At 41.1% G+C, this 15,971-nt stretch overlaps 1 protein-coding gene across 1 annotated transcript in view; it reads right to left on the bottom strand.

Annotated features, from left to right (window-relative positions):
• LOC118120519 (contactin-associated protein-like 5) overlaps positions 1–15,971 on the bottom strand; it is a 95,998-nt gene that overhangs the window by 20,314 nt on the left and 59,713 nt on the right. Inside the window, exons 13-17 of the mRNA XM_035175552.2 lie at positions 13,223–13,423; positions 8,316–8,472; positions 6,868–6,995; positions 3,054–3,224; positions 1,985–2,203 (exon numbers count right to left, since the gene is read on the bottom strand). Of these exons, the coding sequence (XP_035031443.2) occupies positions 1,985–2,203; positions 3,054–3,224; positions 6,868–6,995; positions 8,316–8,472; positions 13,223–13,423 (876 nt within the window). The remainder of the gene's footprint in view (positions 1–1,984; positions 2,204–3,053; positions 3,225–6,867; positions 6,996–8,315; positions 8,473–13,222; positions 13,424–15,971) is intronic.

Raw genomic sequence — 15,971 nt, 5'->3', positions numbered from 1 at the left:
CAGTATCTTTTTTTTTTTTAATTAAACAACTGGAGTGGGTTTCTCTGACCTGGTGTGAAACAGAAAAGGAAACCAGAGGGAAATTTATTTTCCAAAACAGAGGGATGAAGCCTTTAGCTTTACTGTACCCCCCATTCTATTTAATGCAGACTCAATATTTTTTAATAACTATATTACATTTTACTACCCTCATTTATACTATAATGTCGAATTTGTTTTTATTCTACTATATTTATTAAAATGTTCCACTTATCTATTTATTGTAGCTGTAATGTCGTCCATACAGTCTAGGTGTATTACAATGGAAACACTTGAAGACCAGGGTTTGTGTGAAAGCCGCCAGTATTGATTATCGCAGACAAATCATGTTGTTTCAATTACATTGGCCCAGAATGGGTCTAAATACTACATTACCTAAGATCCGGAGCCACTTTATGGATGGAGGGGAGGCCTGTCTTCACCCACAACTGAAACGTGAACTAATTGTTTTTTCAGACTTCTTAATTGTTTTATCTCGATCTTCCACCCACCATTTACCTGATTAACCAGATGTTTTTATCGTTTAAGAAACAGACGGTTGGTAACGCAGTTGTTAATCATTGGACTGATGATTTAGTTCAGGGGAATGAGGCCAATCCAACAGAAGAAGTGCTCTAACTATAAGCCACATAACTTTGTCTGTGGGAAAACTAGCAGGACTTTTCCTTCCAGAAGCAGCTGCTTCCAAAAATACCTCCACTCACTTTTTATGTCTATCACTTCTTCAAAAATTAAAGCAATCATGACATGAGAGTGTTGTATTAAGACTCACTTCAGAAAAATCTGAAACTTTTCATTGAAGCTGCATTCATGAATATTAACATGTTATAAAAAAGTAACGAATGATTAACATTTTATAACAAAGGATTGTGTGATGTGAAAGGTGTCAGTCCAGGTGATGAACCAACAGAGAAGTGAGTGTTTTACTGAACTTCAGCTCATTGCTTTGGTTCAAATTGATCACAAATCCACTGTTTGGGTTCCAAGTTGCTCTCATTAATCAAACTTTTCCCCTGCTCAGCACCAAGCAGCTGGGATGTGAATACAGTGGAAAATTCAGCAGCTATAGAGTCATTGTTGCTCCAGCGGGAGTTAGTGTAAAGTGTAAACCGACCGTGACGTCACCCATTGCTTTGTGAGCTTGCATTTTGAAGCCTCGAAATTTTTTCCAGCGCCATCTTGATTTTTTTTAAACCAGAAGTAACTATGTTTGGAGGAGCAGGGGGTGGAGCCTGACTGAGCTCTCCAGTACAATGCACGCACACCTATTACTGTCAATCACATGGTATTCACGCCCCAAAGCAAACTGCTTTATCATCTATTTGACTTTAAATGGACCGTATTTTACAAAATGAACATCGTGCTGTATTAAATAAGACTTGAAATGTTATAAATCAAGTGGGAAGTCATTTTCCATAGAAACTAGCGGACTAGACTAGGTGGATTCATCCTCTGCTGGTCATTAGAAAGAATACAGGTTTAAGGCACTTCCGCATTAGCTTCACTCTCTGGACCCGGAGTCGAAGTACGTTTTTCTATACATTCCATGGTTGAGACTAAAATTCATCAGGAGGCCAGAGACATGATCCAAATCAATGTGAATGTTAAAAAAAGTTTTCTGCACTGGCCTCAAAATGGGCAAAAATAAATAAATCCCTGTTTCCGGGGGAGGCTGGAGGAGATTTGTTTTCTTTCAACAGCGGCACGGCCCCTGAGAGAGCACCGTTTCTCCCGTGGCTCCTGAAGACACACAAACACCTCCCATAGAAAGGTTCTGCAGAACACCTTAACCATAACTATGACATTTTTGATTCAACTCAGGCAGATTTGACCCTCCAGAAATGCCTGGCCAGTGAGGACGCATTCTGGTTATTTTGCTAACAAGTGAACAGCACTCCTCCTCCCCTATACAGGAACAGTATATGGAGCTTAATGACGAGCCTACCTATGAAGAGCTGGCTGCTGAGCCGTAAGCGCAGGTGCCCGTCAGCCGGAGCCTCCAGGAAGCGGAGGGGGAGCTGGTCGACCTGCAGCGAGGCCTCCCGCACGTTGCGCTCTGCCCTCACGTAGTGCCACTGCCTGTCATTCAGGGGCAGGTGGGACTTCACGGACAGGACCGCCGGACCATTTCCCACATCAAAAGAGAACGTCACCACCGAGGGAGCTGCACACACACACACACACACACACAAATGTGATATTGGGTTTTTTCATGGTCTCCTCTGTCCTCCCTTTCTGATGCAATGTGATACAATGCTGCTGGGAAAACTTGATGACCTGAATAGATTTATGAGGGGGCTCAGCTGACAGCTTGTCAATATTTCACAATGCCTCTGATGCTGCAGTAATACATAACGGCTACAAATATCCTGAGAACTCCTCCCCGAGGTTTGTGTAGAAAACGCACTGTAATCAACAATTTCGCATCTTTTTAACGACTGCAATAAATAAACTAAAGCGGTGCTGCTGGAGCTACCTCTGCTGTCAGTGCAAATGTACTCTGTGCTTATTAAATATGCTGTTTGGTCCAAGTACAAACAATCCTAAAAGACTACAGTGCATTCCTTAATTGGTTCTCATGTAAACGAGCACCTTTTTTTTTGTTCCTTCAAAAAATCTAAATATATCTGCAGCCTTTTATTTCCTTGTTACAGTAAATCCACAGCACATGTCTATTATGTCATCTGCTGTAATCATTATGGATTTCAGCTCCACTAAATGTGTAGCAAGGAGATGCTTTTAACGTCTCCTTTGGCAGCATGACATTGCTGTTGACTGTGTCATTAGGATTACATCATGCCGGGCGGACCTGACAGCCGGCTTCATGGGGAAATTAAACTGTCAACTACAGTACGACTAGTATTTCCAAGTGAGGAAGGCAAAAGAAATATCACTGACAGCTTTTGTGGCTGTTGTTAAGTATGGTAACTCTTTTCCAGTCTGCGTGCGTGCCCTTGTCATGTACTCTGTGTACTTTGTGCACTTCTGTTATGCAGGTCTGTATGTTGACTCACAGCTGAGCTCCACTCTGATGAAGTCTTTGAGGCCCAGGTTCTCCAGAAACACTCCTGAAGGAGCGCTGGTCTTGAAGTGAAAGGAGATATCAGAGGAGAGCTCTGCCTGCAGGGTGGGGAAGTAGAGGTACGACGACTCCTGGTAGAAAGACGCTGCATTCCATATGGACTCTGACAGAGAGACAGAAAATAAAGAGGGGAGTTGTAGAAGGAGTAAAAATCTGAAAGTAAAGTGCAGGTAGGAACATTCTGTGAAAATTCTCTAGTGAGTGACACTCTAATTGCAATTAGAACGTCATTCAGCAGAGCACATGTCTCCGCCAATGGTCCCCTTAAATTTACACCAAATTGCACACACTTATAGATGTCAGTCTCCTAAAACCCCCTTTTCCAAATGTCCCCAAAACATCATCTCACAATGTTGAAGTTAAGAAATTCCAGGATCCAATCATTCAAAGTAGCCTAAATGTGTGGGGTTTGGTAAAAGACGTGGAGTAATTACAGCTTCCCCACTTTCCAAGAGTCAAAAACTAAATAACACCTCAGGACGGACTTCATTTTTCCATTTAGTTAAGTCTTGAGTTAAGTCAAACTCAGAATATAACGCTATCTCTATTTTGAGAGTCTTTGGAACCAGACAACACAAGAATGGCTCTCAGCGAGCGCATACCTGCATCAAGGTTAACACCCTGTCTTGCAATGTTAAAGAAAGTGGAAAAACAATTCCTGGATATGATCCTCACTGTGGATCTGATCTAATATTTATTGGGTTCGTACTTGGGTCATACAAAACCCTGCCACACAATTTCATGGAGATTGGTTCAGTGGTTTTTGAGTAATCCTGCTAACAGTAAAACAGAGCAGATGTTAATCAAGTCAATCAAACCACACTCATAGATATCAGTTTCCTAAATATGCCAGATTTTTTTTTTTTTCCATCAAGATCCACAAATCTTTCCCTGAGAAATTGGTGAACATCTAAGAAAAAAGAACACATCAATTCACCAAAAAACAATTCCTGGATCTGCTTCTTTCTCTGGAACCAATCAAAAATATAATGAATTCTTTCTTGCTCCGTGTTCCATTCTTCCACCAAGTCTCATGGACAGCGGCGCACACACCTCTTGGCGGTGGTAATAATGAAATGCAAAAGAGAAGGGATGTACTGAAATCAGATCTGCCACCAATTCTTCCCATGTTGATGTCTGGTAGAAAGCTGTGATCTCTGGTGTAAAACATTCTCACACTTAGTCCACCCGTCCATCTGTCTCCAGGCCCAAGCACAGCTGTTACCCAGGGAACTGCAAGACGTCCATTGTCAGCAAAGCATCGAAATAGATGATAGTTTTAATCATTCTTAGCCTGCGTGTTGCCATTTTGTCTCCACCAATATTTTACCAATCTCAAACGATCTTGACGTTTGAATTCCACTTATTGTTTCCCATTGGATCTATGCAAGCATGCCATGTGTGTGGAATTTCTGCAAATGTGTGAAACATGTGTGTGAAATGTCAGTGTGAAACATATGGGGCCACTCTTCCTCCCAGCGTGAATAAACAGCTGAGCTCAGTATATATATATATATATATAAAAAGTGTTCTGGAATCAATCCAAAGATTTATCTTCTTTGAAAGTAGTGGGGGAAATATTTACTACTTAATGCCTTCCTGTAGCTTCTGATGCAGGGCAGAGTTATTCATGCACGTCGGTCATTAAGACATGAACGTGATTTATAAGGTAAATCAGCCGCAGCTTGTCAAAGTGATTTGTTCGTTAATGCCAGGCATCATTTTATTGTGAAGAATCCTGCGAGCAGCTGCTGACACGCAGACAGGTGAGCTGCAGGCTCTGATGCGCCGAGCTCATGTCCTGTCAAAGATCTTGACACGAGCTCAGGAGTTGAATGGGGAAAAAAAGAATAAAGAAATACAGGAAGAAGCTCCTGACGTGATTTAAAGAAAGGTTTGAGAAAACGCTGCGACTCTGTCAGCAGATACAGAATCTCAGCAGAGTTCAAACACAGTAGCACACTCCCACATGTATTGTGCCATTTTCTTGAAAATCAATTTTTAAATGTTGTTTATTGTGTCAGATTTATATTAATTGAAAATGTGTTCAAAATCAGCATATCAAAACCATAGACTATAAATAAAGAAGGACAACGTGCCTGCACTTTCTCCCAATTATGAAGCCAAAATATCCAAGATACAGCTGCCGTCATCTTGTACTTGGAGAAAGCAGCCGTGTCCCCCAGGTTGCCTCCTTCGCAGGACGTCTATGAACCACAGCTTTAGACCAGACAGTTTCCATCTTGGCTCAGCTTTTCCATTTTGGTCTCTAACTTATCCTTACACATCGTTAGCTACTTTAAGCTGCTGCAGCTCAGCCGCCCCACAAAGGAAGCTGGTTAGCTACGTCACAGGTGAGCATCCTAGGAGAGGTTGGATCCACCTATTGGATCCTTTGTTGCTCAGGAATGGAGCCTCACAGCTAGAGGCTCGATATCACAGTCCTGCCCATGCACATGCTCAACCAATTGCATGTCAGTTTCACCCTGTTTTTTATATCATCAAATAACGAATTAAAACCAAATTTATCAGAAACATGAACATGAAACATGTTTGATTTTTTAATTTGGTCCATGTCCCATCTGCAAACATGGAGGAGGCGGGGTTTATAACCTATATTCCAGCCAGCCACCAGGTTTCAGATGATTTGGCTTCACTTTTGCATCGTTATATACAGTCTATGATAAACAGGGGAGCAAAGAGCCAACACAGCTGTTTATTTTGTTACCAGAGATAAAACCAAATCCAGGTTCTTGGGTTTAAATATTTGACCCAGCAGCCAGTTCAGTTGCTTCTGTGGCAAAACACTCTTTGATTCTAATATGATGATTTCTACCATACGCCACTTTTTCAATGAGCCGTTTTATTAGAGGACATAAAACACAAAATAAAAATTCAATATCTTTTGTTTGGAGAACTCATTGCTGCAGGATGTTGCGCGACCAGGGTTAAATGATAACATCAAAAACACCATTAAAGTAAATCAGTTTCTCATATAAAATTACTGTGTCTGAAAATGTCTTATTAAAGAAACCAAGGATGATTTCAAGGTAATGACGCAGACTCTAGTTCTGCAGCGTTACTAGAAATGAAATCCACATTATCTACACCACTTACACTTCAGGGAAAATTGTTTGCTATACAATTACTTACATTACATACAATTTTCTTCTCTTTTATTCACCAATATATAATATAATATAATAGTTTAGATTATGCGAAGAAAGTCACATAAGGCTGAAGGAAGAAAAAGATTTCATAAATCGTTGCTGGAAATGACGTAGATGTCTTCTCCATAATTTCACACTGTGTCTTTCATCCATTATTCAGCCTGACATACATGGAGTCGTTAGGAAACTGTGTTATCTCCACTTGAATTTAAAGTAGAGTCATGGGGTCTGAACTACATTTGACTGCAGATGAGCAACTAAAAATTCCCCGCCCCGTGTCCGCGGCTCACCGTGGGACACGAAGCAATAAATATCGACCATCTCTCGTGTTCCGGTGCTGCCATCCAGCTCTGCCAACCCCCCGACCCCCCAACCCCCTCCATTGTGGACAAGACAGACAGACCCACTGATGACTGAACACAACAGATGAGCTTTAACTCTCTACCCAAAGATAAACCGGAAAAAGGCACGAGGCATAAAGACATCATCTAAATGTGGTTTGTCTGTGATCGGCCCTAAGCCTCCATCTGCAACCAAATCTAGCACAGCAGCGTCAACACTGAGGTGATCACCTACTGTCTCCATAACAACGCAGAGGGCCGATGTGGTAGATGGCTTTCGAGCCTGTTCTGTTGGTGTCTCCGATTACTATCTGGCTGACTGGTAGGTGGTCTTTATAGGAGAGGATTCCCGTGTCATTAGCCCTGTGACAGACAAAAAAAAAAAGGAAACAAATAAATAGCTGTGCAGAGCCCTGGAGGGCTGGATGCCTTTATGGGGGTCCAGATAGAGGCATCCATTCCTCTGCATTAGCACAGAACGCAGAGTAAACACATTAAAATGGGAGCAATCTATCACAATGCAGACAACTGCCGCTGGAAATATGCAAACTGAGCCGAATCCGGAGAAGCTTTGGAGTGGATTAACACACAGAATGCAAAGATCCAGGGCGTCTAATAAACCAGAAACTCTAATGCAGCCTTTGTTTCTCCATTCAGCCCCTTTAGAAATTATGATTAGCTTGATCATAATTGTAATATTACGTGCGAGCTGTAATTAATAAGACACTGGTCTGTGAAACTGTTCTCACACATCCCAAAACAGAAAATGAGCTCTAAACATTGGAATGAGGAAAATCACATGAATAAACATTTATTTAATTTTGAAGGAAACAGTGTGAGCTCTCTGTGGACGCTGATAGGTGCAGGGGAAAAAACACTACACAGAGTCTGAGCGGCTCCTGGGGATCTGTGAGTGGTTTTACTCATTTAGGAATATTTACTCTATGCAAGTCTCTATTTAGCGAATGCCTAATGAATGATTTGACTAAAAACTCATAAACTAGTTGTTCGCTGTAGTCACTCCGTAGAAATGCTGGAGAACAACTTTGAAAAAATCTTTTTTTGTATCTTTATTTTCTTTTATCATAATTATTTATTTACAATTTCCTGAGTCAGATTCTCAAGACATTTTCCAGAACATTTCCTGCAGCCCCCTAGTAAAATATCCAGAAAATGTCAGAGTGAGCCCATGTAAGAATACAGCAGGAAAATGTCACGTAGACAGAGACGTCACCTTGTAAAGGCCACGAGATTCAAGAGCTTTGGACATTAAGGGCCTCATTGTCTTAAGTCTTTTTACTTTATTCAAGTGTGTTAATTCACAATTAGGACCTTATATTGAGATAAGTGTGAATTAGATATACATTCAGGTTATTAGGTACACTAAAGCAGTCTAATATAACGGTCTGACAGTAAATCCTCTTTCATGGAGGTTATAATTTTCAGTTTGTGTTGAGCCTGTTTTAGAGAGGTGCTGATTCAACTTTATGATCATCGTTAGGCTGTAGTTTATGGTGCTCTTGAATTGTACTGTGCTGTCTCTCTTATTTATAAGCTGATGTAAGTGGAGGGTGGACAAAATGATAGGAACACCTCTTTTGATATAAATATGGTACAAAAAAAAGGATGGACACCAAATCTTTGGGTTAGAAATGTCAAATATGGAGTGTCTGCACCACGTACCATGCATCTGTATCGGCGTCACAGTTGCAAAAGAAGTTCATGTCGATGCAGTTCTCCTCCAGGCTGCAGGAGCACTGCTGGACCCCGGGCAGGAAGCCTCCCCAGTAACTCCTCTTTTCTCCTTCGCGGTCCAGCCACCAGGACAGCGGACTTCCATCTGTAACAATACACCAGTCCCAACAGTCAGTCGCCGCTGCCACGGCCTGATGCCTGCCAGTGCCACTGCTCTAGCTCAAGTAGGTCAAGGTCATGGTCTATTTTTGGAGGATTTCATTATTTTGCTTCACTGGCTTTATCCTAAAATCCAAGAGGAAGAAATATATGGAAGCAAACTACATTTTTTTAGATAAGACATTGAGAAAATCCTGTTCTTCCAGTAGCAGCTGTGCCAAGAGGCTTACGCAACATGTGACAAAAGCAAATAAAAACAGTGAATGTGGAGTCAAAGAAATACAAAGTAAAACAAAGCCAAACGCTTTACATGATTAAAATGTTTTGGGTCACAAGTCAACAGATCAAGTATTAATCAAGAAAGATGCAGGAAAGACAAAAACAGGAAGTATATGCTTCTAAAAATACAACAATATGTAATATAAAAACTATACATGGCTATTTATGTAAGAACCTGACTGATTCATCAGTTGGCCGATAATAAACGGCCGATATAAGCCTTTTACAGACATATCACTATCAGCGTTTATTTGAAGGAACAAACAATGTGCAACGTTCTATATATTTTTTTGTTTTTGTTTTATGGTTGTAAAATAACAAGCCTCAATTATATGTTTTCGGTTTTAAGCGTCATCGTAGCAGTATATAGAGATATAGAGATATATCTCTATATATATATCAATATTGGACATTTTCACTCACTTATATCAGTATTGACATTGGAGTCCAAAATTTGTTATCGTTCAGACTCTAAATCATATTCACGATCAAAAAATAAACACAATAAAAGTCAATGGCTTATATAGAAATCATTTGTCAAACTTAAACCAAGGTTGACATTTCACAGTAAATATAATTAAACATAACGAGGGATAAAAAAAAGTCGAAGACGGAGAGAAAGGAGTGAACAACAGAAGAAGAAAATAATAACTCACAGAGGAGATTTGGTTTCGGAGCTGTTAATTTCTGATAAATCATTTAAATGGACCCGTCTCCTCATGAATTATGCACGTTGAACTTTAACCGAATAGGCAATTTTCTTCATTGCATAAATGTGTTTGTTTTGATTCCCCGCTCGCATTTCATGATAACACTCCTGTGAGTGTCAATGAGGCTACAGCAAAGCCATAACTGCACAATTCATTACCTCCACTATGAGGTTAAGTGGTCCGGCTTCAGTCATCTGTCACACAGCGTGACCCTGCATCAGAGATGAGCCCAGCGGCAGAGAAAAGCCCATTAAGCTGCATGTCAGAATATACAATTAAGTGTCACATGCGATGCTGCTTTTCTTCCCACTCGTACATTAGAGCTGCATTAGGCAACGTTTTTATGTATGGATACACATGTCCTATTAGTCTAAGTCACAGAATCGGGCGGAGGTAGGGAACAATGCAACGTCTCATCAGCTCATCAGATAACACAATAGTCCACACGGCTGCTTAACGGCGTCATCAAATAAATGTTGGCAATAATGAAGAGGGAGGATGAAACGCAGGCTGCACAAGCGGGGGGAGGCCGGATGTCGTTGGCATTACAAAGGTTGAAAATAACACTCGCCTTATTGTCTTTACCCTCGATCCCCATCACTGCAGACAAACCACATCCCCTCTGTTCTGCTGCCTGTTTTTAAACCGCCATCCAGTCACCGAACAGGTACACAAATAAGAAAAGGCAACAATCAATAGCCCCTGAAGTAGAGGTCAGTCTCACTCTCTCCCTTAAATTGGATGGATATGGACAGGAGTTACACACGACGAGAAAGCAAATGCATCCCTCTCCCTGCTCTTTATTTATTTTTACAAGCGCTGCACACAAAGCCCTGAGAGCGGCTGCGAAACGAAGGAGTTGGGAATTACAGGAGCATGAAAGATGGTAATGAAACATAAAAATACTTTCAGCTGATACATAAGATGACATCTATTTTAGACGCTTTTGTTCGGAGTAATTGGCAATAAGAGCATTTAGACTCCAAGAAATACTTGGCATCAAAAATCGGAAGCGCATCAGTCTCAGCCAAAGACTAATGCCCACTGCTCACGAGAGGATTATCGGAACAATTTTGGGACTGTTTTCAGGCCTCCTGACAATCACAGGGATGTTGCCGATTTGAGACTGAACAGAACAGATTATCTGGTCAAATGATCCTGTAGTGTGAGGGTTTTACAGATTTAATCTTACTGAACTGAATCGGTGCCTTGACGATTTCTTCGCCAATTTCCTTGCCAATTTCAAATCTGACTGACTCGTGTTGTGAGCAGAAACCCACAGTAGCCAATGAGAACAGACTGACTGGGAGGCATCACTTGCGTACTTGTGCTAAGAACCGAAACATGGTTGCCTACATGGTAAAAAACACTTTTATATAGTATAGTGTTCTGTTGTGCTAAACATTACACAACAAGTGGACGAGGCTGGCTGTCCACCTCCCTGTTGTTTTTACTCTGAAGTCACGTTTGATCACGTGAGTTTCTGTGGGTCTCTGGAATCACTGCTCAGAAATCGTTTGTTTAAATTCCAAATGTGTGGTTTTGCGTCTAGTGTGAGCGTTCTCAAGATTAAAAGATTAAGAGTCCTTCACATCTGTCATCTCCCACTATTGTAAAATCAGTTCAGATATGATAATCATCCTGTGTGCAGCAGGCATTTGAGCAAAGTGATTTTTTCCCCCCAGTAAATATAAGATACATCTTAACAGCGAGTGGCTGGTAGGCCAACATCATCATTCTTCCACTGCTCCTCATCTCCAGCAAAGATCTTTGACAACAGTGAAACATAAGCATAAAAATGATCTCTCTCTGGTTCCGCTGGTGCCATTTTCTATAAACCACGACCAACCGGAGCCGGTCAGGCGGACGGCGATGAGCGTGTTGCAGATTCTAATGAAGGTTTTCCAAATGCCAAGTTGCGTCGTGGCTTCATACAGAAACAGCATGCTTCATGTAGACACATGAAACAAATGCCTAAAAAAAACAACATGTACTGCTGGATAAAAATAAAACTGTGGAAATAACAAGACTGGAGACTAGGACACCGAGAGGAGCAGTCATTAAATCGCTGCTGCGTTAGAAGCCACACACCCAATTCTGAGCAAATTTATCAGGGTGTGTTTAAGAATGCAAATCAGGTGAGAGCTGAACCCATAACTACAAGCACATTAAGTGAGTGAACATCTGTTTTTTTAAAGAGAACAGTAGAGATTGACATGTGAGATGAGTGGAGACACGTTGAGCAGCTGAGCTCCATAGATGGAAGTGCACTTGAGCTTCTCTCGGCACATGTCTGCATCTGCAAACCCAGAGCCGGCTGCTTTGAACAGCTACTGCTTTCCTGTAAATTAACATTTGGCAAGTGCAATTTTGTCCAATAATTAATTTGAACGTGCTGTTCTGCGGGTTTGTTGTCAAAGGGGATGTTGTTTTGTGCACATGCAGCACGATGATGTGCAAGGAAACATTTGACCATTTCTTTCTGTCTGTTCTCAGACAACAAAGGTACCCATGAAAAAAAAAAAAAATCAGTCTCCCTCTGAAAGTCGTCATGCAGCCATAAAATAGCTTGTTTTCTGTCTCTCTTTGAAGTCTAGTGTGATAATGAACGTGTTTGTTTGCACACGCGTGGCACCAAGGGAGGAGGCGGAAACTGGGACATCATGAATGTTTCATGATTTAAGAGCAAATGTTTGGATGTTTGGGACGGCATAGGTGCAAGAGCAGTTCAAGATGAATGCACACAAAAAAGATTGGAGACCGCCTCACCACTTATTGTGAAAACACAAAAAGGCGAGTGAGGCGAGGGGGTGTGTGTGTGTGTGTGGGGTACTGTTGGGGCAGCGGCTCCCAACGTAACAGAACAAAAACAGCCTGATTTTCAACTCACACTGTCACAACAAACACTCCCCTGACGCAACAAAGTAAAGTAACGGCAAACTCACAACTTCCATAATAAGGCCATGTCCAGACCGAGTGTAGCAGTCTCCTCATTTATATGAATGAATAATGAATGATGGCAACGCAGAAGGCTTGATGAAAGGGTTGATTGCTCAACTTCTGCCCAATCACACACTGACGGCATCTGGCACTTGGGTGGCCAAACCATAGGCTGTGAATAAAGATGGACGACATGGACCAAAATATCTTGGACACGAGCGCTGCCATCTTGCGCTGGGGGCGTCTTTTGGAGACAGTTTCTTCAGCAGTAATCATGGAGTGTGTGGAGCTGTGGTAGTGAAGTCCCACCAATACACACACTTGACCAGTCACACGTCAGGCTCAGCTGTCAGTCGTGACTTTTCACCCCATTTTCACAGCATCAAATAACCAATAAAAAGCAAATTTACTGGGGAAATGAAACAGAAATAGAAAAAGAAACCATCTCTGAAAAAGCTTACTTGAGGTGCACCCTGACGTTTTAGTTCGGCCCATTTCCCATCCACTAACATTGAGGAGGAAGAGTTTATGACCTATACTGCAGATTCAATTATCATATGCAGTCAATCAAACATTCACACTCCTGGCAGATTACTTTGTGACACCGCTGCCATATTTGTCTTGTTTACTTCAAGATTGCTATGACCAAAGGAAGGTTTTGATGAAAAATATGGGTAATTTGTAAAGTGCTTTCTTTAACTAAGTTAGAAAATGCTTAACAGAATGAAAAAAAAAACGTAAATTAAAAGAACAGCAATTGAAACAGAGGAGAATAAGTTAAACAAAACATACAACAACACAATGTACCTTTAGTATTAAAGAGTCGGGACTTCTTGCAGTTGTAAACCATTTCCTGTTGGCACTGCTCCGACCCTGACACGATGGCGCGCAGTTGTTCGGCCGACGCGCTGTAGTTGAAGGTCGTGACGTGAGGTTTCTGAGGAGAGGAGCTCTGGACTGTGACTGGAGCTGAAATGTTGTGGGCCACCACCGTCCACACCTTCTCTTCTGGAAGACAAAGTTCAATCTGTTAACATAAAGCCACCCATAAATTCCCTCTTTAAATATTTCACTGTTGGTGATCTTATCCACACAGCGTTATCTGTACGATCATTTTGCCCTCTGTGAAATCAAGAGTGCAGGATGTACGATAACATGATCATTTTGTTTACACATCTCTTCTCACGTGATGTCTTTTCAGCCAATCATGCTTGTGATGATGAACGTGACCATTACGTCGTGACTTGTGAACTTAACATAAGTCCTTCCTGTCTCATTTTTCAAAACAAGAGCCTTGTGCCTTGCCCCTAAATCACTTTGGAATCTCGACAAAGCTTCGAAACGTCGGTATTAAGAGCCCCATCCCTACTCTGATCACGTATGATAATTTTACTCAAAAAATCTTAATTTTAAGCTTCTGGTACGATACTTTAACATTTCCCATCTGGCAACCGCCAGTATCAACACCTTCTCCACCACTAAAAGGTGTGTTAATGTTTACCCTAACCCACTATTCACACCTTTTACTCTAAATACAGAAGAAGGTGTGTCCTCTAAAGACAATTAGTTTGTAATTCCCTTCACGAAAAAAATACATAGTTAGCAATCTGCCCACATCTTTCACATTCATATATTTTCTGCGCTCTGAATACTACATAAGCATATTGCATTCACTAGAAAAAAGAAGTGCTCTGTCTTTTGAATTAACGAGAACATACCTCAAAATCCCAAGAGAGGCTCTTGTTTAGCCTACTTTGAGATCATTGAAGCAAAAATGTCCCACCTGTGTAGTTTGATCTAGTTTTATTTTGGTCTGAGTTTGAGAAATAGGGAGGCACTTGAGTATTTAAGTAGTATAGATGGCATTGATGTCAGTTTGTCCGCTTTACGCAGGTCCCTTAGGGCTTTGGGGTTGTTGCAACGGAAAGTAGCGAGGGTTTTGAGCTAGCTCGTTTATTCAGAAAGTAAGAGCAGGACTTTGTTCTCAAGTGAATATAATATAATAATTCATAGAATATAAGATCACATACAGTTAGTTGACAGATATACAATATTCAGCTGTCTGCAATATTCAAAATTAAAGAAACCTTTTTCATTGCATTATTTCGGATGACACCATCGACTGTATATGAAGATGGACAACACGTGTCCACTTCCTCCCACCGTCAGTAATGAAGCACAAATATCGTGGATACAAACGCTGCACCCTCACAGCGAAGACGTTATTTCCAGGTGGTTTGCTCAGTAGCAATTGGGGGACGGAGCAGTGGTAGCGAGGTCCCACGAATGCATGCGCTTTCCTGAACGTGAGTCAGTCTCAGCTGTCTGGACTTTTCCCCCATTTTCACAGCATCAAATAACTAATAACACAGATTATCGAAAAAACAAGAACACTCGTCGCATCACGTTTGATAAGAACTACCTAAAATGACAGAAGCCATCTTTGACAAACATTTCTTTGACATGCAGTTTGACTTTTTATTTTGGTCCATGTCCCATCCGCTAACATGGAGTGGAGGGTTTATGACCTATACTGCAGCCAGCGACCATGCTTCACATATGGGGAACAGTTGTCCATCTTCATATACAGTCTATGGATGAAGCAGGACCATAGTGCTATGTTCAAGAAGATACAAACACAAAACTAAATATTTTTAAATGCATTTAAACACAGTTCATGGTCAAATAAAGCACCATATGTAATGAGAACAGGAAACTGACTTGAAAAAGTAGGTCTGATGTTTTATTTTTACAAAAATAAATAATTATATGTTAAGTGGTTTGATGTATCATGTTGTTTTGCCGTCGCTCTGACCCATTTGTGTCATATTTACTGCACAGCTCAGCATTTGGCCAAGTTCATTAACGACTCAGTGAGACGTTGTGTGTTCTTGGCTGAACCATTTGTGTTGCTGGTGACATTTCACAGATCTCTGCAGATCTGCATCACTGGAAAAAAACGAATAAAAGTACTTGAGCAGTTTCCATTCATTAGATTTACTCCCTTCTCTACGCCCAGTCTGTGAAATTAAAACCTTCAGCGTCCCCAAAACAAACCATGAGCCTCTCTAATTTGAATTTCTGACTCTTTCCGACTCATTTTCTGCGCATAATTTACTTTCAAACAGTGTGTACGATAAAATCAGATGAAGACTCCATCTTATTTCCATCCTCACTCAATATTCATTATGTGGATTTTGTGTTTACTCTGCCTTAGAGGAAATCCCTCTCCGCTTTTTGATTGATTATTCACATTAGGTTGTGAGGCTTACAGTTATTTACATCTCTAATAGATTCTTTAATTGAGGTCAAGCTGAGGCATCACTGCTGCTGAGGGTGAGACAGAAATGTTAGAACCACACAGCAAAAAGATGGCTCTCCTCCGTAATGACATGAGCGGTACATTAACCTTGAAAAGGACAAAGTATCTGGGAAAGTTGTGACAGCTAACTGATGAGTACTGTCTCCACAGTGTCAAAACGGAACACTCTGTGTTTTGTGCCTTTATGTCACGAGGACTGGGAATCATGTTGCGTCTCTCTCCCTGTCCATCAAA

This window comes from Hippoglossus stenolepis, chromosome 13 (genome assembly GCF_022539355.2).
Source record: "Hippoglossus stenolepis isolate QCI-W04-F060 chromosome 13, HSTE1.2, whole genome shotgun sequence".
NCBI lineage: Eukaryota > Metazoa > Chordata > Actinopteri > Pleuronectiformes > Pleuronectidae > Hippoglossus > Hippoglossus stenolepis.
Note: the sequence above shows the minus strand (reverse complement) of the source record. Positions and strands in the feature narration are given on the sequence as shown.